At 37.4% G+C, this 26,701-nt stretch overlaps 2 protein-coding genes across 4 annotated transcripts in view; both read left to right on the forward strand.

The window, feature by feature from the left end:
• The window catches only part of Cep57l1 (centrosomal protein 57 like 1), a 51,449-nt gene extending 50,283 nt beyond the window's left edge, over nucleotides 1–1,166 (forward strand). For all 3 annotated transcript variants that reach the window (XM_042675867.1, XM_042676041.1, XM_042675956.1), the window contains one exon: nucleotides 403–1,166. In XM_042675867.1, the coding sequence (XP_042531801.1) occupies nucleotides 403–624 (222 nt within the window). In that variant the 3' untranslated portion in view covers nucleotides 625–1,166. The remainder of the gene's footprint in view (nucleotides 1–402) is intronic.
• Nucleotides 1,167–18,510: 17,344 nt separating this feature from the next.
• LOC122119380 overlaps nucleotides 18,511–26,701 on the forward strand; it is a 138,763-nt gene continuing 130,572 nt past the window's right edge. Inside the window, 3 exon segments of the mRNA XM_042693468.1 lie at nucleotides 18,511–18,647; nucleotides 23,306–23,378; nucleotides 23,615–23,725. Coding sequence (XP_042549402.1) covers nucleotides 18,511–18,647; nucleotides 23,306–23,378; nucleotides 23,615–23,725 — 321 coding nt within the window.

Consider the following 26,701-nt stretch of genomic DNA (forward strand, 5'->3'; position numbering starts at 1 on the left):
TCTCTTCTCTGATTTTAGTTTTTTACGAATTTCATATCTTCAATAATTTTTCTGTCCTTCACACCACGTTGATCTTGCTGGACTTCAGCCTTTAAATCCACTTTTTATTTTCTCTTGGCAGTACTGGAGTTTATACTTTTTTCTAACCATTTATCTTACTTTGAACTATCCCTAATTATTGTATATATGCTTTTACTACTAAACAGAGCAATAAACTCTTTGGAAAGACTTTATTATTTTTACTTGATTAGTACAGTTTAGGTATGTAAAAGTGGTCCAATAAATAACTGACTAAATTGAACTTTTTAATTTATTGTAACATTTAAACTGTCAACCCAAGTGATCCATTATAGAGCTTTTTTTTTTTTTAACTAAAACATTAGATTGTTTTTTTCTCTCCAGGTCCAAAAACTGCAGCAAAAAGTTCAAAACTCAAAGATAAATGAAGCTTCGGGTATTCATCGAGAAGAAAGCAACCCTAAAGGAACAAAGAACATAAAAAACAGCTCCAGGAAATGTTTGAATGAAACTAACCCTTTTCAGAAAAACAGCAGCTCTCATCCAGTACAAGTTCATAATGTTCAAGTGAAATTGAGAAGAGATGATATCATGTGGGAGCAGTAACACAATAGCAAAACTCTCACCTTAAATGAACTTTGTCTGCGACCTCTTGAATTACCTAATATGCTTTTAATATACCTTTCTGAAATTTTGAATTATGTTTCTGGCATCTATAAAAACAGGAAGTTACATGTTTAAAAATTAATGCTTAATGACCTACTAAGAATTCCAAATTAATTTTCATTTACCAAATTTTCTGACCTCATCATGTTTTAGAAGCATTGCTCACTTTGCAGGTATCTTACATAAAGTCGAAGAAATTGTATTAGATTGGTAATGCTTAAGTTCAAGTTAAATCTGAGATACAAGTTTCATTCCACTTTTTTGTTTACTAGGCTTAATTTTCCTGGGGCTGCTTCCCTATCTTATTTTAAAGCTGTGGACTGTGTTTTTTGGTGAGGGGGAGGAGAAAAATATTCAGATTTCATGAAGACACCTTTAACCTAAGTTTTATGTGCCAGTTACAAATATTGACTTAATTTTAATTTTAATTTTTTTTTTTTGTCAGTCGTGGGGCTTGAGCTCTTCAGCTCAAGGCTAGCGCTCTACCGCTTGAACCATGGCACCACTTCTGGTTTTCTGGTGGTTTGTCCTAGATAAAGAGTCTCATGGACTTTCCTGCCCAGGCTAGCTTTGAACCATGATCCTCAGATCTCAACCTCCTGAGTAGCAAGGGTTACAGACGTGAGCCACCGGCACCTGGCCTGACTTAATTTTTAGAAGACAGTAATTCAACTGCAGAAACTTCCCTTTGATATTACCATTCCCTTTTATAAATATAGTTTGTTTTTAACACTGGTCAGCTATATATCATACTCTTTTATAACTTTTACTGTTATGTATGTTTATCAATATTAGTTGACAATATGATATGTAGGACCCAAAAGCATAGTGTATTTTTCTAAGAAAGTGCAAGAAGAGGAAGTTAGCTATTTAATTACATCATCCAGAAAGATTCAGACATGTTTTTATTTTATATACAATTTTTAATTTAATGAGTATTTCTTATGTTTTAAAATCAGTGATGTCACAATGGATTTCTTTGTATGTGAATGCTTTGTAATAAATTTATACTTACGATGTGTCTTTCCAAAACCCTATGGAAACTAGTTAAATCTCTTATGATAATGTTGACTTCTCACATCATCTGAAACACTAGAGAACTGAGAGTCATCAACTAAAATAGAGTTAGAAGACAGAAAAGCTATAAGAAACCCAAAGACTCAGAAGGTAGGAAAGCAGATTAAAAGATAATGATTACAAGGGGTAGAATTTGAGGTAGATTCACAGTGGAGTAGGATGTCTAACTTACAGGAATGGAAGGATGTTTAGGTCAAAATCTTAAGGAGCTAAGAAAATAACATTTAAGATAATCCTTCTGTTTTCCTAGAAAACTATCATAATTGTGTTGGAGAAATTAATTGTGGACTCCTTTCTGGGTAGGAGAAGAACTATGTGGTTCATTCTAATAATGAAAAATGACATTAGAAGCTTTTCTATACCTGGAAGTGGAGAAGTAACTGAAAATAGGCAAATTGACTTGGAATTGAACTTGGAAATAATGAAATGACAGAGATAAAATTTTTCTCTCCTGGTTTAAATAGTCTATGTGCCTTTGGCTTGTTTTTTCCTCACTTACCTCAGTCCTGGAGATGATCCACACAGTGTTCTACTGAAGGTTTACCACAGTACCCTTTTTCTACCTCATCTGCCTTCCTCAGAGAAACTAGTTCTGTAAGTTAAGCCTAACTAAAACAAAACAAAAATCCACCAGGACCATAATACAGTCTTTTATTTCTGTACCTTTATTTCCACTTAGGAAAGTGGTTGACTATATTTAGCTTACCAGCAAAGTTATGTGTGAAAATATATTCTTTAAAAAATATTTTTAAAGGGGAAAAACAAGTCATTTAAATAAGGATACAGGTGGACCCGTTGCAACAATGAGATGTACAAGTTGTCATGTCGAAAACGAACTTTACAACTTTGGTGGGGGATGGGGGGAGGATTGGGTGGGCGGGGAGGCTTGGAAGGGATGGGAAGGGGAAACAAAGGAGGAGGCTACAATGCTTGATAAGAAATGTACTCATTATCTTGCCCATGTAATTGTAACCCCTCTGTACAGTTTTTTTCACAAAAAAATATTTTTAAGTTGTTATTATAAAGGTGATAATACAGAGGGGTTACCATTTCATAAGTCAGATAATGTGTTCATTTCTTTTTGGACAATGTTACCCTTCCTTTACTCTCTCCCAGGTTTCCCCTCCTGTCCCTACCTACAAGTTGTATAGTTCATTTTCAACATAGTGTCTAGTGAGTACCACTGCTGCATTTTTTTTGTTCACCTTTTTTCCATTTCAGTGTCCCTCCTTGCTTCCCAAAGACAAAAATGAACAAACAAAACAAAAAGAAAAGAGAAACAACTCATTTTCATTTTCTGGAGTTCATTTCAATAGATATTATTTTCTATCATCAGAGGCAGAAAGGTATTTTGCCTTTCTTTTCCTCTCTTCCCTTTGGACTTACTGTGTGTGTCTAGAGTCCTATATAGTTTATCATGTCCCAGATCTAGCTTCCACATGAGAGAATACCTATGCCATTCATCTCTGAGCTTGGCTGTCCTCACTTAACATGATTTGTTGTAGGTCCATTTCCCTGTAAATGGCATAATATTATTCTAATGGCTGTGTACAATTCCAATATGTATAAGTACCACAATTTTTTTGGATCTACTCTTCTATTGTAGAGCATCTAGGCTGTTTCTATAGCTTGGCTGTTGTGAATAGTGTAATGATGAACATGGATGTACAAGTGTCTTTATGATACCCTGGCTTGTGATGTTCTGGGTAGATGCCAGGAGTGGTATGGCTGGGTGGTAGGGATGATCCTTGTTTAGTTTTTGGAGGAATAGCCAGAATACTGTGCAAAGTGATTGTGTTAGTTTACATTCCCACCAACAGTGCAATAGGGTTCCTTTTTCCCCATATCCCTGCCAGCATTTGTTGTTCTTCAAATTCACAAGGTTGGCCAGTCTAACCGGGGTGAGATGGAATCTCAGAGTTGTTTTGATTTGCATTCCCTTAATGACCAGGGCTGTTGAGCATTTCTTCATATGTTTCTTACATTTTCTGAGAAGTCTCTCCTTAGCTCCTTTGCCCATTTAGTGTTTTCTTTATTGGCTTTGGGAGGGGTTATTTTCTTGAGCTTCTGTATATTTTGGATATTAGGCCTTTGTCAGATATATTGCTGGTAAAATTCTTCTAGTCTGTTGGCTGTCTTCTAGTTTCGTAACTATGTCCTTTACTATGCAGAAACTTTTTATTTTGATGTAATTCCATTTGTCACATTTCTCTCCTATCTACTGTGCCCTGAGACTCTTTTCAAAAAGTTTCTGCTTTATGCCTATAAGTTCCAATGTTTCTCCTAGTCCTTCTTTCAGTAATTTTGAAGTTCCAGGTCTGGCATTGAGGTGTTTTATCTGCTTTGAACTGGTGACAAACAGGGATCCATTTTTAGTTTTCTGCATATGGATACCCAGTTTTCCCAGCACCAATTACTGAAGAGCCTATCTTTTCCCCACGTATGTATATCTTTGGCTCCCTTATCAAATATCAAAAAACGGTAAGTTATTTCTGGGTCTTCTAATCTATTCCACTGATCTTCAGGTCTATTTTGCACCAATACCATGTTTTTTTTTGTTATTATAGCATATGAATTTTTTTTTATTATTTATCTCGGTAAAGAATGTCATTGGGATTTTGGTGAGGATCATGTTGAATTTGTAGATAATTTTTGTCAGTACAGCAATTTTCACAATATTCCACCTATCCATGAGCATGGAAGGTCTTCCCATTTCCATCTTTGATTTGTTTCTTCAAATTTTTATAGTTTTTGCTGTGAAGGTCTTTTGTTTCCTTGGTTAGATTTATTCCCAAATGTTTTTTTTTTTTTTCCCAAGGCTGTTATGAATTGTTGTCCTAATTTTTCTCTCTGGTATGCATTGTTTATATACAGAAAGGCTATTGATTTTTATGGGTTAATTTTGTATCCTGTTACTTTGCCAAAGTTATTGATTAGCTCTAGGAGAAACTTAGGGATGGGGTCTTTTGGATGCTTTAGCTATAAGATCAAGTCATCTGAAAATGGTGATGTTTGACTTCTTCTTTCCCTATGTGAACCCCTTATTTTAATATCTTTTTTCTTGCCCTTTATTGCTCTGCCTAGGAATTCCGAAACTGTATTGAAGAGGAGAGTGTGGATAGCCTTGCCTTGTTCCTGATTTTAGAGATGGTTTTAATTTTTCACTATTAAGTATAATGTTAGCTGTTGGTTATATATAACGTTATTTTGAGGTATATTCTTTCAATTCATAGCTTCTCCAAGCTTTTAACAAGAATGGATGTTGGGTTTTGTTAAAGGCTTTTCTGTTTCTATTGGAATAATCATGTGTCCTTGGCTTGGTTGATTGCAGCTCTGGGATGAAATCTACTTGTTCATAATATATGATTTTTTAAATTACTTGCTGAATTCTGTTGGCTAATATTTGAGGAGCTGTGCATCTGTTCATCAGAGAGATGGGTCTATAGTTCCCTTTTTTCATTGGATACCTAACTGGTTTTATGATGAGAGTAATGCTGGCTTCATAAAATGAGTTTGGAAATGATCCTTTTTCTATTTTATGAAAAGTTTGAGGAGTGCCAGTGTTAGTTCAACTTTAAAAGTCTTATAGAATTGAGGTGTGAATCCTTCAAGACTTGGGCTTTTCCTTGATAGAAGACTGCTGATTACTACCTCAATCTCATTGCATATTATGGAACTGTTTTTAAGTGGTTTACATCTTGTAGGTTCACCTTAGGCAGTGTGTATGTCTCTAGGAATTTACCCATTTCTTATAGATTTTCCACTTATTGGAGAATAAGTTTTGAAAGTAGTCCTTCATATTCTTTTGGATTTTTTGGATGTTTGTTGTAATATTTTCTTTAGGATTTCTGATTTTGTTATATGAGTCTCTTCTTCATCAATTTAGCCAGTGGACTGTCAATTTTATTGATTTTTTTCAAAGAACTAGCTTTTTGTTTCATTGATTTTATGTACAATTTTTTTAGTCTCTATTTCATTGATTTCTGCCTTAATCTTTACTATCTCTGTCTAGTATTTGGGGTTTAGTTTGTTCCTGTTTTTCAAGCAGCTTTAGTTACATCATGCAGTTATTTACTTGTGGTATTTGTTTTCTTTTTGCATATGCTTAGAGCTATGAACTTACCTCTCAACACTGCTTTTGCAGTATCCCAATGATTCCAGTATGATGTGTTTTCATTTTCATTGAATTGTAAGAACTTTCTGATTTCTTCCTTTATTTTTTCACTGATCCACCTGTTGTTCAACAGTGTGTTGTTCAGGCTCCATGTGCTTAGTGTTTTCTGTAGTATGTTTTGTTTTTGAGATATAGTTTAATTCCATTGTAATCAGATAGGTTGCAAAGAATTATCTCAGTTCTCTTGTATTTGCTCAGGCTAGTGTGTCCTAGGATATAATCAGTTTTGGAGAAGGTTCCATGGGCTACTGAGAAGAATGTGAATTACATGGTTATTGGGTAAAATACTCTGTAGATGTCTATTAAGACCCTTTAGGTTATGGAGTTATTTAATTCAGAGGTTCTTCTTTGCTGATCTTTTGTTTGACCTGTCCTTTGGTAAGACTAGAGATTATTATTTTGTTGGATGTCTCATGTCTAGAAGGCTAAAGAATGTTTGTTTAATATATTGAGGAGCTTCATTGTTTGGTGAAAAGATATTAACCACTGTGATTTCCTTTTCATGGATTATTCTCTTTATTAATATATAATGACCTTCCTTGTCTCTTTTTACTGATTTTAACAAGTAAGTCTTTCATCAGATAACAGTATGGCTACTCCTGTCTTCTTGAAGAATACATTTACATGAAAGATCTTTTTCATCCCTTCATTCAAATTTATCTTTGACTGTGAGGTGAGTTTCTTGGTGACAACAAATGTTTGGGTCCTGTTTTTCTGATCCAAACTGCTGTTCTATGTCTTTTAGTTTGGGAGTTGAGCCTGTTGATATTTAATGTTACTATGGAAAAAATATGTCATACTGTACTTCCTGTCATTTTGTTGTTGTTGTTGTTGTTTTGTAGCTTGTTTCGTTCCTCATTTGCTAATGTTTTTATTCAATCCTATGTTTCCTTGACTCTGGTTTTCTTCAGATAGTAGGCTTCCCTTTAGTATCCTTTGTAGTGCTAGTTTAGTGTTCATGAAAAGTTTTAGTATTGTGAAAAGTTTTAGTTAGTTCATCAATTGTCAATATTAGCTTTGCTGGACACCCTAGTTTAGCTTGGCAATTGTCAGTCAGAGCTTGAATTATACCACTCCAGGCTCTCCTTGCATTCAGAGTTTGTGTCAAAAAATCTGCAGTAATTCTAATCTTTCCATTGTAATAAAGTTCCTTCTTTGATTTTGCTGCATTTAAGATGAATTCTTTGTTTTTTAAGTCTGAAGTTTTCACAACAGTATGTTTAGAAGTATTTCTTCTTGGATCCTGTCTGCTAGGAGTTCTGTATACCTCTGTTGGGTGGGTGAGGTTCTGGGGAAGTTTTCTTTTGTTATTTTGTTATAAAGGTTTTCAGTGCCTTTGGTTTTGAATTCTTCTCCCACACCTCTCTCCATTGTGCATAGATTTTGATCTTTTTGCCATTTCTTGCTAATTCTAGAATGTCCCTTTGTTATGTTCTGAGTGTTTTTTCATGTCTTTTTGTTCTAATTCCTCTGCTTTATCCTCAACTCCTGATGCCCTGTTTTCTACTCCATTTATTCTATTGTCTATGCTTTCAACTATGCCTTGCAATAGGGAGGTCAAGCCTTTCATGTTTCCAAGTTCTTGTCATTTCTCATGGTTTTTCAACTTGTTAATTTTGTCTTTCATTTCCTTCATTAAGTTGTGCAAAGTGTCTGTCTTCTTGATATCAACTCAGATGTCCTGGGTTTTCTTCATCATTTCCTCTCTGAATTCTTGTATTTGTGGGTGTGTCCTTTAATTTCATCAGCCATTTTTCTCATTATTGCTTTAATGGTTCTTTTGTTCTCCCTCTTCACTCTTAGAGAGTACTCCCCTGAGTTGTTAGTTTTTAGGAATGGTATTCTTCCTGCTTGTTCATGAATTTATCATCTTTCACAGTGATTTATATATCTGGGTTCAGGGTTTGTAGAGGACGTTAAGATTGGACATTACGTTCAGTGGTAATGGGCTGTAGCTTTCTTATGGGCACTTTGCCTTTGGTGTCCCTCAGAGATTCATGGGAAGGCTTTTGGGTCCAGCTGAGTGTTGTCTCTGCCACTGTATCCAGTGTTGTCCTGTGCTGGGATGCACAGATGATCTTTTACTCCTGGTTAAGCACAAACCAAAGCTGTGTCCTATTAAAGGATGTTCATACAAGTTTCTGGGGCTGAGGGCTGGGCATAGACCTCTGGCTCTGTGGGTTATTGCACCACATGGGGGAAAGCATAGTCAGCTAGGCGCAGACCCCAAGTGCTAAGGGTGGGGCATCCTATATAGGAATGCTCCAGAGGGTTTTGGGGGCTGTCTAGATACAACCCTCACTCTGTGCAGGAGGAACTTCACATAGGAGTGCATGTACAGGCTGTTGGGTCCAGGTGGATGCAGACTCCTACCACCCCCACCCCAGTCCAGCTGTAAGTATCTGACAGTACTGATCTGGAAATGTAATTTGGGGCTTTGGGGCCTGGCTAGTTACAGACCCCTGGAACTGTGCTCCACCTGCTGTGCCCTACTCAGGATACACAGACAGACTAGGTTGGGTACAATGGGGGTGGAGTGGGGTACAGCAAGAGTTTCTCTTGGAGACAAGAGGTGTGAAGTTTTTAGAGGCCTTGCTATGTCTGGTGGCTGGCATGAGAGGCCCCACAGAGGCTGTTCCCAGGGTTAGAGGACCCACTGAAACTGAGACTATTTGAAAAATATATTAAAGTATATTTTAAGTTATTTTAGAAATGCTTGCATAGTTACATTAAGAATTGAGTGTTTTGCATAAAGTTAATATAGTATACTAGAAAAAGACTTTGGAATGAGGGGACATGAGTCCAAATTCTGACTGTAGTGTTCAGTAGCTTGTACAAGCCAAATAACTTTGCAGAGCCTTAATTTCTCTGTAAAATAGGGATTATACTAATCCTACCTCACAGAGTTGTCCTGAGGAATAAAGGAAGTAAGTTCCATGTTTCTTAAATAAATAGCAACTAGCGAAAGAGTTGACATTTAGTAAAAACTTGATGAATGTTTGATTCTGAGTGGCCAAATAAAAGAAAAAAATGTTTTTGAATGTGTTTGCATGGGTTGAAGTCTAAAAGCAAAACCCCGAATGTAAGTAACTAAGTGGGAATGTGCTCTTTCTCTCTTACTCTGTCTTCTCTCTTTTCTCTGTGCCTGAAGGGAAATTACTTTGGCTCCTTTCCAATCCCAGGTTTCTAAAGAGAGAGGTAAACACACACGTACACACACACACACACACACACACACACACAGAGTCAAACCATAGTTTAGAAGCACATGACACACAGCAGCTTGGTTTGTAGTTTGTTTTGGTTGTTGAGGTGACATTTATTACTACTAGGAGTTGGTAATGGCTTCTTGTTGCTCCATCACAGCTACTGAACTAAAATCAAATGTTTGCTCATGAGTGCCTGTTAGTTAGGGCCACTGCGTCTTCAGTAGGTGGAGCAAAGGCTTTCTTTCCTGGACAGGCCATATATGGTCAGTGTACAAGAGTTGCTGTAGCAACTCACAGCTGGGCTCTGCCGAGCAGAAATGGGCCATGATTTCATTGATTTTGTTCACCTAAGTGAAAAACAGAGTTGTTTGGGTTTTGTTTAATTAGAAAAGGGGAAAAATGGATTTGGAACTTTCTAGCAAAGGCAAGTCTCAACTTTGATGAAACTGTGAAACCAGAAAGTTCAAGTGTTTTGAAACAGCAGGTACTGTAACTATTCTAATACTAGAATGGGAGTTGGAATTTTGAATCAACTATCTTTGGTCATAGATCATTGGTAATGCAATACTTCTTGTCACAGTCTAGCTAAAGTTAACAATATTACAAAGAAATGCTATTTTCAACAGTGTAAGATAAAGGTGGCAGATATTTGATGTATAAAGTATGCTAACTGATTAGGATGTTTACTTGAAAAATACTGGTGTATGGGTATAGGTGGGAGGGTTTTGTTGACCCAAAGCCTCATGCATGCTAGGCAACTGCCCTTCTGCTGAACTATATCCCCAAGCCCTTAAATTTATTTTTGAGATTTTTATGGTTTTACTCAAAAAGTGTAATTCTAATTATAAAATAGTAATTTTTTTAGATATGTTCTCACTATATAGCCCAGGTTGATCTCAAACTTACAACCCTCTTCCCTCAACCTCCCAGGTGATATAATAACTGGTGTGTGCCACCATAGCTCAGATAGTAGTTCTCATTAGTCCATAACAAAATACAAAAACTGAAATAAAAAATTGACTTCTGTTATGAAAAATCAATCTAAGGGGGGAAAGGGTAATCAGTTACGCTCGGTAGAAGGAGTATGTATTATGGCCCAAAATGCACCAGCTGCTATTGTTGGTGCAGAGTAAATAATGAGCCTCCTAATGGGCTTTCTGGAACTCTAGTCAGGTGTTACTAAAGCAGTAACACTGGGAACATTTAATTGTATGTGAAATTCAGATAAGTACAGCTGACTACTAGACATATGACAAGAAAAACCTCTCTACTGCATAATAGCATCTGTGAGATAAAAAAGCTCTTTGCAAGTACCATTGCACCTTTTAATTAAAGTGAGGTGAGAATAAATACAAAATAATATTGACTATCACTCATCTGAAAATACATTTACGTCTTGGTAAATAGATCTAGTTTGCGTCTGAGCTTAGTTTCTTCATAACCTATCTATTTCAGTGAAACTTTTCTTTCAGTTCTCTTTTTGTATTTTATCATATAAGGAAAATAGAAAAATTATGAAGTTAAAGCTTTAAAATAATGTCTGAGCTAGATGAAGTGGCTCAAGTGTCTAATCTCAGAAGCTACAGCAGGAAGATCTATGGTTCAAAGCCACCCTGGGCATGTACATGGCAAGATACTTCTGAATAAGAAGAAGAAGGAAGAAGATATCTAGGCCAAAGTTTGTTTTATATCTATAGTTTGTTTACTTAAAGAATTGGGTTTATGGGCTGTGAAGTTGGCTCAGTGGTAGAGTGCTAGCCTTGAGCTGAAGAGCTGAGGGACAGCACCCAGGCCCAGAGTTCAGGCCCCACAACCGAACACCCCCCCCCCAAAAAAAAAATAATTGGGTTTATTTTTTAACAGTCTCATGGAGAATATTCTTACTGGTATATACTCTATGATAAGATCCTATAAGATGTCAAAGGCAATCATTAGAATAATAAACTAGCAACCTTGGGCTGTGGGTGTGGCTTTCTTGCATAGGATAAATGATGCCCTGTGTTCAGTCCCCAATACCACAAAATAAGTTACCACAACATTAAAAAAAATTCATGTGTGTATATACCAGTGTGTAACTGTTGTACAATTTTAGTAGAAAATAGAGAACCAATTGATCCATCTGTGACAGTATAAAACTTGCTTATAAGCAGAGAAACAATCTGGTTCATACTTTGAGGGGAGTTAGGCTCCAGGGCATCATAAGTTATTTATCAAAGGGCAGATTTAAAATGTTCTATGAATGTTGTAATCAGCTTTCTATAAAAATATTTTAAGATAAAGGTGAATTATTGGCTATATTCTGCCTAGATTTTTCCATGGCTTTGTTCATTCTTTAGTTCTCAATTTACTATTAGAAGCACTCCTTAGCTGGCACCAGTAGTTCAAGTCTAATTCCAGATACTTGCGAGGCTAAGATTAGGAATATTGTAGTTGAAGGCCACCCCTGGCATGCAAGACCCCTTCTAGATAGCTGGTTACAGTGGTGTGTGCCTGTTTTCCCAGCTGTGGGGGAGGCTGTGATCAGGAGGAGCATTATTCCAGGTTAGCCACACAAAAAAGTACACAAAACTCTGTCTCAATGGAAAGTATGTGGATGTAGTGGCACAGGCCTGTCATCCCAGCTATGATGGAAAGCCTAAAATTTCAGTAAAACCATATTTAGCCATTTGCCTGAGCAGGAAGTGAGGTCCCTTCTCAAAAATAACCCATGCCAGAAATGGCTGGATGCATTGCTCAGCAGTAGAGCATCTATCTAGCAAGCAAAAGGCCCTGAGTTCAAACCCTAATACTGAAAAAAAAAACCAAAACAAAAAGCACTCCTTTACCTCTCCTCACCCAAGTGCCTCCTTCCAAATCTGACATAGCCATCTCTTCCAGGTATTTGTACTTAGCACACTTTATTATTTGCTCTCCCAGTAGACTGAATGCTTTGTGAAAGCAAAGTCCTTTCTTGCTCATCCCTGTAGCCCAAGCACCTAGTACAGTACTTGACCCAAATATAGCCTCAGTAAATACTTGTTTGATAATTACATGTATTATATAAAAATTACTGCCTTGGGCTAAGCTCCTGCATGGTATCCAAACAACATAGACTAAATATCAAAGCAGGAGTTATTCATCCTATAAAATCACCAAACTAAGACATTACCAGACCTTTCAGGTAATAGGAAATGAAATAGACATGTTTTCCTAATGGACAATTCATGATAATAAAATACCCTTTGCTTTAATCCTTACCAAAGAAATAAATAAAATCTGATGTTAGCCAGTAGTCTATTGTTTTATTTGGCTTACGAGCAAAATAACTTGAGTTTTGTTTTGCTTTTTGTTTGTTTTTGTGGGATGGAATTGAAACCAGGGCCTCATACATACCAGGCAAGCACTCTACCTCTGAGACACATTCCTAACATAAGGAGATTAACTTTGAAATGACCAGTCCACCTTTGGTTTCTGCTTTCTTTGTTCTTTTTCTCCTCTACTCTGTCAACTGGAATGCTTATTCTATTTCATGGAATAAAATGTTGCCCAACTCAATCATAGAACCAATTAAGATCTTAAATGTAATATGATCTGTTTTTCAACACATTTCATGGAAATATATTAATCTTAGGGTCTTACTGGCCTTGTCAGTACTGCTTTTCAAGCACCAGTTTAGCTGCTCTATTTTTTTTTTCACCTTTGAAGCATGTATGACCTATTTTTACACAGCCACTGGTTAAGAATAGCCCAATATTATTTGTTTGGGACAGGGCAAGGATGACTTTCACAGACAACAGGCACTCAGAATGAATCTTTGACTTAATGATCTATTCTGAGGGAGAATTTCGAGAGCCAAGAGTTTTTTAAGTTAGATATTGGTCTGTTTGATTTGTTCATGCAGCAAATGTTTACTGATCTCTATCGTATTCATCTCATGGTACTATGATAAATTCTATGAGAGACTAAAGGACAAATTAAGTATTCTTTCAGCTGTTTATAGTCTGTTAGGAGAGATAAGACATATATAAACATAATAAAATGGAAACCATAGGTGATATAAAAGGCATAATGACAACTACAAATACCCTAAAAATTTCTTGTCTACTACGCATTTGTATTTATCTGATGACAAAGTTCTTTGGAGTTGGTCTGTGTTTTCTACGCACACGCCCCCATCATGACATATAGTTTACAAATCTTTTTTGTCCAGTAACCATATTGATCTATTACTCTTCATTAGGTTTGTTGACCGAAGATGATGATTACATTTAGTAGATTCAAATGTATTCTATCCACAGCCAGGCCATTGCCAACATCATATTCAAAGGCATGAGAGAAAAGTAGGTATGACACAATGAGGGAAATGAGGGAGGAGGAGCTGTATTAGATGATTTAGACTAAAACAGAAAATACACAAAAAAGTTATTCCAGAGACCTGTTATTGACTTATACAGAATTATGCAAATGACCACTTTGCTCTGGGCTATGTTTAGACATAAGAAAGGAATTCTATAGAGACAGGAAAAATGTAATTCATTATTTGAAATTCATTTGGGTCAAGATTATTCCCACTTACAAAATTTATTCACCACAACAAATTACTGCAGTTGTTTAAACTGTAAAAAGTGGGAGATATTAGTCTATTAGAAGAGAGTTATGAAGTAAATTGACCTCCCAATCATAGCTAAAATAATATACCTCTGGCCTGACTTGGTTAATTTGATAAAATGAATTTTAGACTTTGGAAATCCTTGGAAGTAGTTTTTTTTTGTTATTTGATGTTCATGTACATTAAATTTAGGGTACTTCTTGGAAAAACCTATTATCAAAGTAGTACTGAATGTGAATAATTTCTTGCCTGAAATACAGGATTGATGTTTACAGGGCATTTATCCAAAATATTCTGGTTGAATTGGAAAGTATTTCACTTTTCATCACTGTATGTGTTATTTCAAACTTGAACCAGGTTAATACACAGGAAACCCACTTAAAATTTAAAACTCTCCTGAGAAGCCTTATGGCTTTTTAATGTATCAGTTCTAGCAAGAAAAATGTACCTTAAAAATTTAATAACATGATTCATATTTTAAATATTGATGAATACATGAAAAATAGTCTTAATTTTTCCAAAAATGAACCAAGCTACAAATTTAAACCTCAGAACTCTAATACCACAGTTAAGGTTAGGAATGTTGAATTTTAATTTAATCTCAGAAAGAACTGGTCTTTCAAAAATTTGTTCTGTTATTATGTGTATACATGGGGTGTGTGTGGGGTGTGTATGTGTGTGTGTGTTTGTGAGAGAAAGAGAGAGAAAAAGAGGGGAGTTTTGGAGAACACTTAAGATCCAAACCATAATAATACAGTACGAAATTTAAGCTATCATTTTAAAGAAAAGATAACAAAATCATGGCCAAGTGGAGTTTATTTCAAAAACAAAATCTTGGATTAACCTTTAAAAATTTGTGAAATCCATCACAGTAATAATTCTGTGAGGAAGAACACAATTATTTTTGTATATGCAGAAAAAAAAACACTTGATGCAATCCAATTTTTTTTTTAATTTTTTTTGGGTCCTGTCGTGGGGCCTGAACTTGGCCTGTGCACTGTCCCTCAGCTCTTCAGCTCAAGGCTAGCACTCTACCTCTTGAGCCACAGTGTCACTTCCGGCTTTTTTTTTTTTGCTTATGTGATGCTGAGGAATCAAACCCAGAGCCTCAAGCATGCAAGGCAAGCGCTCTACAACTGAGCCACCTTCCCAGCCTGCAATTCAATTTTTTAAAGAAAAAATAATTTTCAAAAATTAGAAATAGAAGCAGGTACTGGGTTGTTGGTAGCTCATACCTGTAATCCTAGCTAATCAGGAGGCTGGGGTCTGAAGATCCCAACTTGAAGCCAACCCAGGTTGACAGATCTGAGAGATTCTTTTCTCCAGTTAATCATGAAAAATCCAGTAATGGAGATATGGCTCAAGTAGTACAGCACCAGCCTTAAGTGAAAAAGCCAAGTAAGAACATAAGACCCTGAGTTCTAGCCCTAGTACAAGAAGGAAGAGGAGGAGGAGGAAGAGAAGAAAGAGGAAGAGGAAAAGAAGAAGAACAAGAAGAAGAAGGAGAAAGAGGAGGAAGAGGGAGAAGAGGAAGAAGGAAGAGGGCAAAAAAGAAAACTTCAATTTATAATATCCAGTATACCTATCTACAGCCACACTGAAGGCAACATTTCTGGTGCCTTCTCTGAACCATGCCTGGGAGATAACTTGGAAGGACCCTGAGTCCTTAAATGCCTGAGTAGCTGCCCTACTCCCCAGGACCATTTATAAGAACACAATTACACTGGAGAAACTTAAAATGTTGTTGTTCTTTTAGCCACTGATGATTAGTTCCTTTTGTTAAAACAGCTTAACCGCATCCCTATTGCTACAGAGCTGATAAGTAACTTGAAAGAGGAGAAAAATTCACTTGAAGAACATTAATTACAGTGACCAGACATCATAAATGTATAGATTAGGAGTTGTAAGAATAGCTATCTAGGCATGTCTTCATAAGCAAGGCTGAATGTCTCACAGTGACAGAGGCCACCAGAGTGCTTATCAGTTAAATTCTGGTATTTGCTATAAAATAAAAATGGCTTTATTCAGTTGTCACATTATTAAATTTTAGGAATTTTCAAAACACTTGATCCTGCACTGGTTTTTTTTTTTAATAATCTTAATCTACTAAAACTTACTATAATTACTGATGTATTTGAATTTATGTCAACCATATTTGAGAGATCATTTGAAGGTTCTAGCAGGGGAACATAGCTGAGTGATCTCCATGTCCAAAGAACCATGGAACAGTGAGGGAAGAGGAATACCCACTCCCAGCCAGCCAGATCAGCCAAATCACCCCTGGCAATTGGTGGGAATAACAAATGTCTCAACTGACCTTATATCTTAACATATTTCTTTCTGTTTCCTTTCCCTTCTCCACTCCTCTTGTTCTGCCTTTTAAATACAAATCTTAACCCTCACTCCCACTTGCTTGAAAAGCTCTAGATTGTATTTTTCTCCTTCTAGTGATACATTTCCTGACAGGGCATAAAGTTATTCATTATTGCTCTTCTGAATATGTCTGTTTTCTCCACATCCACTCCCATTTGAGCTTCACTTCCCACCCACTGAACACTACAAAACTGCTCAAACTCACCATAGTATCTTTTAGAGTGAAAATTTTACTTTAACACATAAAATATTTTTATAATCAATAGTAAACATATATACCTTTTTTTTTAGTTGGTTGTAGGGCTTAAACTCTGGGCCTGGGAGCTGTCCCTGAGTTCCTCAGCTCAAGGCTAGCACTCTAGTACTTGAGCCACAGCACCACTTCTGGCTTTTTCTGTTTACATAGTGCTGAGGAATTGAACCCAGGGCCTCATACATGCGAGGCAAGAACTCTACCACTGAACTACCTTCCCAGCCCCATATATACATATACATATATATATAACATATATATATATATATATATCTTTAAAAAAACCACTACTGAAGTTTCTGAGACTGAAGTTAGACCCATTGGTTGTTCTAACACACAGTAGGTACTCAATAAATATAATCCTATTTCCCCACCCCTAACACACAAGTAAACTATTTGTCTCAGCAGCCCTTCTCGCCTCTTGAGTTAGATCTATTTCAGTACAGTTGTCAAGAGCAACTTGTCTTTTTTTGTGCACTGTACTTGACTACATAGCAGAAGAAACGATTCAGGATTAAGTGTTCCTAATTCTGAGCTGTGAAGTGTTGAAAGTGATGGGTAAGGAAAGGCAGAATATGGTTCCTCAGGGAGAAGAACCAGCCAGTCTGTTGCTGCCTTTCTTGGCTGCTAGTTGGAATGCAGCCATAGGGGCAGATGTTTAACTGTTTGCCCAACTGGAAAGAACACTGCCAAGTAACAAATATCTTTCATAACAACATTTGACTTTGGCTAAGAACAATAATAGTGAAATTTATTAAGCTCCAGAAGTGCCAAATGTGGCAGATTTATTACTCGGCAGGTTCTCAACCTAGTCTGCACATAGATGATCATTATCATTTGTAATATTTATTTAAAAGAATAAATGGGCTTCCAAAGGAAATCTGTACAAAACACATCTACAACTTAATTATTTCTTTTGGGGGGGGGAGGGAGGTCCGGTCGTGGGGCCTGAACTCTGGGCATGGGCACTGTCCCTCAGCTCCTCAGCTCAAGGCTCTACTTCTTGAGCCACAGCGCCACTTCTGGCTTTTTTCTTTTTGCTTATGTGGTGCTGAGGAATCGAACCCAGGGCCTCATGCATGCAAGGCAAGCGCTCTGCCACTGAGCCATCTTCCCAGCCCTAATTATTCCTTAAAAAGGTAGAGGATTAGCTTGAGAAAAGGAAGTGTCTCTGAGAGGAACAATGAAAACCCAGAAATGTCAGGGGGAGAAAATGTTTATGTATTTTAAATTTCTGCAATAGTAAGAGTGACATATCTCCTATTTTTCCAGAAACAGGTGCTAAACCTCCTGCAACTAAACTTATGGGACCAGCACTCATAGGCTATACTGGCACTCTATGTTGTTAAATAGAATATCGATGCAAAGTACTTAATAATTGTGTTGAATTGACTGTGAACCAGATGTAGAAGATATATGTAGGAAATTACCAACTATTTTTACTTAGTGTTAAAAATGAGTGTGTGGAATGTAGGCAGTCAAAATTGCACACACTATTAAATAAGCATAGTTAAAAAATTTATTGTAAAGGTGTTATACAGAGGGATTGCAGTTACATGTCAGGTAACAAGTACATTTCTTTGGAACCGTGTCACCCTCTCTGTCATCTTCTCCCAGTTTTTCTCCTCCCAACCCTTCTGAATTAGTATAATTTTCTTCCAAGTCTGAATGTACATGGGTTATGATCATGTTAAAACACTCCATCCCTACTCTAGCGTGTATGAAGAGATCCTGAACACAGTGGTGTTTGTCCCCTGAAGTCTGCAATAACTGCCAGTCAGCATTCAGTGTATGATCCGTACAATCAATTGGGAAGACAGGAGGAACAAGAAGTTTGTACTCTTATTTAATAACACCCCAACACCAGTCAAAGCTGGGACAGGGACATTTTTTGAAGATGAAACAGGCTGCACAAAGGCACCATCAATATGTATTCTAACCTACTTTTCTTCTACTCTTTACCCAGTGATAATTAAAACTGTTTAATTTGGCTGTTCCTTTAAGTTACAAAATCATACATTTCCACAAAGTTGATGAGATTTCTCTTGGAAAAAGATAAAAGTCTCACATCCCAAGTAAAAGTCTCCAAGGAAGTTAATCACAAGCTTTGTGTTCTTTTTCAAGGATAAGGACAAAACAGCCAATGCTCATCATGGATAAAGTTTATAAAATCACTTCCACAGAAAGGACCCGGCTGTTAGAGAGAGAGCTGGCTATACAATTGAGTGAGCTGAGGTCTGAGATAGAAGAACAGAGGGTCCTTCCAGGAATGGCTCACCAAGCTTACAGGTAAGGAGCGACAGGGAGAAGCCATGGTCTTCCACAGCTTCACCACCCACTCACCCCCTGATTTCCTTCAGGCCTCTTCTGTTTTTACATGGACAATTGACATTGTCTCCAGTTCAGAAAAACAGTATACAACAGCTCTTTGAGGATCTTCTTTCTCGCATCCAAGTACTAATTAGGTCCAATCTCACTTAGCTTCCAAGATCAGAAGAGATCAAGTACATTTAGGGTTTTAGGGCCACAAACCAGGTGCCTTTCCCAAACTGAATATGCCTCTTCTAAGATCATCCTGTACTTCTAGACACACGAAGAATTGAGGCAATGTCTTACTAAAGAAAGTGGAGCTGGGCGCTGGTGGCTCACACCTGTAATCCTAGCTACTCAGGAGGCTGAGATCTGAGGATCGCAGTTCAAAGCCAGCCCGAGCAGGAGAGACTGTGAGACTCCTATCTCCAATAAACCACCAGAAAACTGTAAGTGGCGCTGTAGCTCAAGTGGTAGAGCACTCGCCTTGAGCTGAAAAGCTGAGGGACAGCGCCCAGGCCCAGAGTTCAAGCCCCACGACCGACAAAAAAAAAAAAAAAACTAAAGAAAGTGGAAAGAACGCTTTTACATAATATACTTTAAAAAAGGGAGAACTCATTTTACTACTCTGTGTGTGTTGTAATTTCATGTTTGTTTTAAAAATAGTGTGGAAAAAAGGGATCACAAACTGTTAATAGGACCTTACTTTTTGGAAGTAGAATTAGAAAAGTAAAATAATAAGAGATACAAAGTTTTAAGTTTTATATTCTGGTTCTTCCTAGCAGTTTTCCTATGAACAATATTGCCATCATCATTATTATTATTATTATTATTAATGTACTGGAGTTTAAACTCAGAACCTCTCACCTTCTTGCTCACTCTGCTGGTGCTCTACCACTTAATTCATGGAGCTAACATGGCTTTTGCTGGTTATTTTAGAGCTGGAGTCTCATGGACTTTTCTACCTGGGCTGGCTTTGAATCATTATTATCTTCTAGATCTTAGACCTTGTAATATTTAATTCAATTTGAACTTAAAGTTTTGATGAGATTTTTAAAAACTGAAATAATGACTTCTGGGCAAGGAAGTTCTATTAAGAGCTCATTAGTAGGTAAATACTGCATTCATCACTACCAAGTTCCTAGAGTCAGGGTAGCCAGTTCAGCCCCTAAATGAGTTTCCTAACCCAGATCTTTGTGTCTTAACTTTTTGTTTCTTTCAAAATGAGAACACTGTTGGGCTGAGTAGACAAAATGGTGCTTGGGAGGGGTGAGGAGAGAAGATACGAGAAAGTTACAGTAACCAAGTGAATTTGTATTTTATTCCAAAGATAATTCTGAACATCTTGGGATGTTTTGTAATAAGTTTTAAAAGCTATTGAAAATAGAACATGGGCTGAGTGATGAGATAGAAAGATCACAAAACTATGAAAGTCATAATTTCAACTTAGGTTTATTTGAAAAATGAACTTAAAAATGTCCTTTTCTTACTTCATAAGGTTGTAAGGATCAAATGATGTAATACATGTTAAAGCATTTTGAAAATTAGAAAATACTATGCAAAGACCAGCGTTGATGTTATTGTAACTTACATGTCAAAGTGTCAAGACAACTGATACTTAATGTATATCAAAGAATATACATTATGATAATAAAAGCTTCAGTGGTAAAGTGCTTGCCTTGCATGCATGAGGCACTGAGTTCGATTCCTCAGCACCACATAAGCAGAAAAAGCTGGAAGTGGTGGTATGGCTCAAGTGATAGAGCCTTGAGCTGAAGAGCTGAGGGACAGTGCCCAGGCCCAGAGTTCAGGCTCCATGACCAACCAAAAAAAAAAAAAAGAATTAAAAATAAATAAATAAAAGCTTTATACCTGGGTATGTGATGGTGCACTTTAATAATCCCAGCACTCAGGAATCCAAAGCAGAAAGATCTCCAATTCAAGGTCAATCTGGGCTATATAGCAAGCTCCAGACCACCCTAGGTTACATAGTGAAACCCCTTTTTGGAAGAGAAGGAAGGAAGGAAGGAAGGAAGGAAGGAAGGGACAGAGGGAGGAAGGTTGGCTTCTGAAAGCTCTTTTATAACACATACACATGACGGGACATCACAGATACTCTTTTTTTTTGGGGGGGGGGGTCTGGTCATGGGGCCTGAACTCTGGGCCTGGGCGCTATCCCTCAGCTCTTCAGCTCAAGGCTAGCGTTCTACCACTTGAGCCACAGCGCCACTTCCGGCTTTTTTTCTTTTTGCTTATGTGGTGCTGAGGAATCGAACCCAGGGCCTTTGGCATGCAAGGCATGCGCTCTACCACTGAGCCACCTTCCCAGCCCCATCACAGATACTCTTATTTTAATCCTCCCTCAAAATGCTAAACACTGCGGCCACTTGGGATAATCCAATTCCAACACTTAAGCACTTTCTGTTTGCCAAGTGCTTTGCTGGGTTCTAGAGTCCAAGGAAAACACAAATATTCACTATTCACTTCTGAAAATCACTTAAGCATGCTTATTCCCCATTAGACTAAAAAATCTTTCTTTTTTTCTTTCTTTCTTTCTTTCTTTCTTCCTTCCTTCCTTCCTTCCTCCCTCCCTCCCTCCCTCCCTCCCTCTCTCTCTCTCTCTCTCTCTCTTTCTTTCTTTCTTTCTTCTTTCTTTGCTATGGTTACAGATTTATAACACTTGCTGAATGAATAAGTGAATGGGTGTATGTCACGTGAGTCATGCTTGCTGAACATCCGAGTGAACCCCTTTTTTGTGGGCTAAAGTACACATCATTTATGTTCACCAGCTTCTTTTAGGTCATTTATAGGTACTTGGAGGTTACTGAGAAGAAAGAGAGAGAGAAAGTTGAATGGCCAAGCCTGTGACCCTGCCCTGTCTCCCAGCCTGCCAAACTTAAGGAGACAAGAGCTCAAAGGAAATGTTATGCTTTCCTACCTGCCTACCTAATAGTTGAGACTCTTTCTGGCTGGTTACTCCTTCTCTATCTCCATAAGGCTGCAGCTATGATGCAGTATTATATCATGTATATATCTATGTTTCACTGATGTTTTTACCTCCAAGGCCCTTCCTGGGCTTACCTCCTGCTTTTTACATATAAGCCAAGTTGTGAGGAAAGAGGTATGTGATGCATTCTGAGAGGAAATCTGACCAAGTGTCTAAAGGAATCGTTTAGGATTATGTGGCTAAAGGATCTTCTAAAAATCTAACGGTGTTTTTGTTTTTCTTTGTTTTTGTTTTTGCCATTACTGTTGATTTGTTTGTTTTTGCTTTTTGAGGTCTTGTTGTGGGGTCTTGTGCATGCTGAGCAAGTGTTCTAACTACTGAGCTACACTCCAGATTCCTAGAGCAATTTTAACTTTACCACTTGCTAGCAAGCATACATACTCACAGTGTATTTTGTTTTGTTTTGTTTTGTTTTGCCAGTCATAGGACTTGAACTCAGGGCCTGGGCACTGTCCTGAGCTTCTTTTTGCTCAAGTTTAGCACTCTAGCAAGCATACAAACTCACAGTGTATTTTGTTTTGTTTTGTCAGTCATAGGGCTTGAACTCAGGGCCTGGGCACTGTCCCTGAGCTTCTTTTTGCTCAAGTTTAGCACTCTACCACTTCAGCCACAGAACCACTTCCAGCCTTTTCTGTGTATGTGGTGCTGAGGAATTGAACTCAGGGCTTCATGCATGCTAGGCAAGCACTCCACCACTGAGCCACATTCCCAGCCCTCACAGCATATTTTAAAACATCTGTGGGGACTGACAGGGTCATGTGAAAATGTTATCTAAATTTCACTGCCTACACACTCCCCTTAAAAATTCTCTAGGCAGTCAACCTGTCACATGTGTTGGAGAACTTTGTTGTGACTCCTTTGCCATTGGCTGTCCAATCCCATCTTGAAAAGCTGACATCTGTGTTAGGGATGCTTTTCCTTGGGGCTTCCAACACTGCCAAATCTTGGTTTAGCTTAAGCCAAATGTGGAGAGCTCTCTTCTTCCTGGCCCAGAATTCCACCCCTTTCTGGGACCCCCATAGCTTGTTCTGGGGACGTCAGCTTCCAGAGAGAACAAATATCTGGGCCTGGGAGGTTGCTAACACTTTTGTCACATACCTTCCTGCCAGGATTGTGGCAGAAACTTTGGTTCAAATAATTTTAAAGTATGTTCTATTTAATGTTTAAGGAACATTTTCACTCCCAGGTAACCCAGCAAGTACAATAAAAAGAAAAACATCTTGTCTAAATTACAAGATCCTAATTTTATATGGAAGGTGGGGGAGTGGACAAGGTTTGATAAACCCAGAGAGATACAGTAATCAAAGGGAATACCAGCAGTGAAAATAAAAGTCTTCACTTGTGGCCCTCTGTTTTCTGGAGTAGGAAATGGTGAGATAAAGCAAAGTGGAAGGAAAGACTGTATGAGGCAAAGAAGAGAGAAATTGGCAAACATCAGGTATATCAAAGAAAGATGCCAATTAAGACAGAACAGTAAGGTTTTTATATGGCTACAATACTCCAGTAGAATGTGATATATTTATTCAGAAATGAGAAGTTGGGAAGACTCACACGTTAATCGAGCCTGACTATAATTTGGTTTTTATAGCTTTCTATAATTACAGCTTCTATTCCATCTGTCTTTCTGCAGTTCGGTTCCAATACCAAAGGATATTCCTTACTTTAGAAGAGAAAGGGAACTGACACTGAGGAAAATTTTACAGGTGAGAGAGCCAGCCATTTCAATTTTATTAACTTGGAAACTTCTAGCAAGAAAAGATTAATTTTACCTTTTTTTTTTTTGTAAGCAGTTGATGTTATTAGCAGTGGATATGAGAACAAAGGATACAAACACCTTAATTCTAGATAACTGCAGGCTACGATTTCCTTGGAAAAACCTGATATTTGAAATTTTATGGTTTCTTCATTTGTAATGTTAAACCTAGTTCTTTGTGTTTAGGTGCCCGAGTCGAAGCCGTTTGTAATTCAGGCAGATGTCATGCAGAGGGAGCTAGAGAGCTGCCTAAGAAGAGAGTACACCCCTGAAAACTTACCTTTGCTTTTGTTGCAGGTAAGAGTAATTGTGAAATTTGAATTTAATAGAAACCTGTAAACAAGTTAGCCTCATGGTATATTCTCTGTCCAGGGTAAATTCTTTTATACATGAGTAGTGTGTAGAAACTGTGAATACTGTTCTTTATTAGAGCTTTATCATAGTTTAAAATCACTGAACACTTGACTTTTTACTGGTATTTTGTAGCAAAAATGTAGATGACAGTCCTGACCTTCCAAAGCTACTAGAGCATTTAAGGAAAGCAGTTCTGGGAATATTTTTAGGACAATAACTATAAACCAAATAGGTTTTTTAGGGCTGGGAAGGTAGCTCAGTGGCAGAGCGCTTGCCTTGCATGCATGAGGCCCTGGGTTCGATTCCTCAGCACCACATAAGCAAAAAGAAAAAAGCCGGAAGTGGCGCTGTGGCTCAAGTGGTAGAGCGCTAGCCTTGAACTGAAGAGCTGAGGGACAGCACCCAAGCCCAGAGTTCAGGTCCCACGACCGGACCCCCCCCCCCCCAAAAATAGGTTTTTAAAAATAGCATTATTGCAATATTACAGTAAAATTTCTTTAAAAAGATTACTTAGATATCTACCAATAAAGCAGTCAAGTAAAACAGTGATAACAGTGCTGTACAGTTAGAACGGTAGAGCACAAGCCAATGAGCGACAGCATCAAGTACCAAGATCAAGTATCAATTTTGGACCCCCACCCTCCAAAAAAACCCCAAAGAAAACAATGAAACAATAAAACTTCATATTCTATCTACCTTTAAACATATTTTAGCGTGAAAATATTTTATGGAATATTAATTAAAATTTAATGTGTACTAGGGAGAGAAGTAGGGAGGGGGCGAGGGAGAAAAAGAGAAAGAGAAGTAGAGAATGGTCCAAAATGTATAGAAGAATTACAATTATTATTTGGTGGTGGGATAATGAGTTTCCTCTTCCTACTTTTATATATTTTTCTAAAATGTATATAATCATATACTATTTCATTTTTAAAATTAAAAATAATTAAAATTCCTTGCTCCTGTTAAAACCATTTTGGAATGTTTAGAATTATGGTGCTATCTCTCATCTGCCACACAAATTGGCTCTCTAACAACTAGTTAGCCATAAACTACTCCAAAGAAACAAAAGAAATTGAAATTCTATTTGCAAGTCAAATTTTTGCCATTGTCTTCATTTAGAATTCTCCCTCCCTATCATTTCTTTTCTGACATTCTTTGTTTCTTTCTCTTTTTCTGGCATTTTTCATTCCTTTGTGCTTATCAGTGGTTCTCAGCAGAGAGACTGAGTGGAAAGATAGAATAGAGACATTGTTTCTAGGGGACACAGGACAGGATCTTTGTAGTTCTGGTCTCACAGTGTTTGTTGTTCTATAAAAAATATTTTCCTTTTATTTTAGAAAGCTATTTTTTGCTCAATACAGTATTGTGAGCGGGTATTTTTTTTCCCCTTTCATTACTTTAAAGGTGTTTCTTCATTCTCTGGCTTGCAGACCTTCTATTCCTGAACATCTCTGACTATCTTTAAGCTATTCTCTTAATTATTTTGAGCTATATTGTTATGATGTATTATTTATACTGTTATTATAATGTACATTTGTTGGGGTTTTCTTTCTGATTCTTTGTTTGGATTTGGTTGAACTCTAGGACTGTAGGTTTATTGTTTTGATACATTTCAATCATTATTTCTTCAGGTGATGGGAATTAGTGGTATAACTAAGCAGTATTTAGCATGCTCAAGGTCCTAATTTTGATCCCTAGCACTAAAACCTCATGTTTATTTATTTTTGTCTGAATCCTATTTCTTTGGTATGAAAAGACATATATATATATATATATATATTTGTGTGTATATGTATATATACATATATACACTTATGAATATATGTATATATGAATATATAGATATATTTCTGTGCTATTCCAGGGGCTTAAAATCATGGCCTGAGCATTACTGTCCATAAATCTTTTTTGCTCAAAGCTATTGCTCTACCACTTGAGGCATAGCTTCACTTTCAGCTTTTTTCCTAGTAAATTGGAGATTAGTTTCTCACAGACTTTCCTGCCCAGGATGGCTTTGAATGAGATCCTTAGTTCTCAGCCTCTTCAGTAGCTAGAATTACAGGCATGAGCCACCAGCACCTGGCTTTTATTTCAACTTTTAATATAAAATTTTAAGCTCAATCCCTGAGCCCCTTCAGATCAAGGATAGCACACTACCATTTAAGCCACAGTACCACTTCCAGCCTTTTCTGTTTATGTGGTTCTGAGGAATTGAACCCAGGGCCTCATGCATGTGAGGCAAGCACTCTACCACTCAGCCATCTTCCCAGCCCCGACTTCTCATTCTGTATTTTAAATATTTCCTCTAGGGCTAGGAAAGTGGCTTAGTGGTACCTAGCATGCATGAAGTCCTGGGTTCGATTCCTCAACACCACATAAAAGGCCAGAAGTGGTACTGCAGCTTAAGTGATTGAGTGCTAGCTTTCAGCACAAAAGCTCAGGGACAGTGCCCAGGCCCTAAGTTCAAGCCCCAGGACTGGCAAAGAAAAAAACTTTGCTCTAGGCTACAGAAACAACAAAGACTGTTCCCAAATCTGTAGCCCCTAAGAGTTATACTCCTCCATACTCATTAAGGGTGTTAATGTCTAGAGACTGCTTCAGTTTGTCTGCTTCCCTGTGTTGTCTGAGAACACTTCCTGAAACAACACTAAAGCTAGGTTGGGTGCTGCTGGCCCATACCTGTAATCCTGGCTACTTAGGCTGAAATGTTTCAAAGCCAGCCCTGGCAGAAAACTCCATGATTCTTACCTCCAATAAACAGCCTTTTATATCATGAAAAAAAAAATGTAAGCTCAACATTCGACAATTTGATAGATCTTAATTTTACTGCTAAAAGCTGTTCAGTAACTAACAATCAAGTTTACAATATTACATGGCCAGAGAACACCAAGCTTTCAAAATATTTGACTTATTGATGAT

Source organism: Dipodomys spectabilis, unplaced genomic scaffold (assembly GCF_019054845.1).
Source record: "Dipodomys spectabilis isolate Male_0828 unplaced genomic scaffold, ASM1905484v1 ptg000001l, whole genome shotgun sequence".
Lineage (NCBI taxonomy): Eukaryota > Metazoa > Chordata > Mammalia > Rodentia > Heteromyidae > Dipodomys > Dipodomys spectabilis.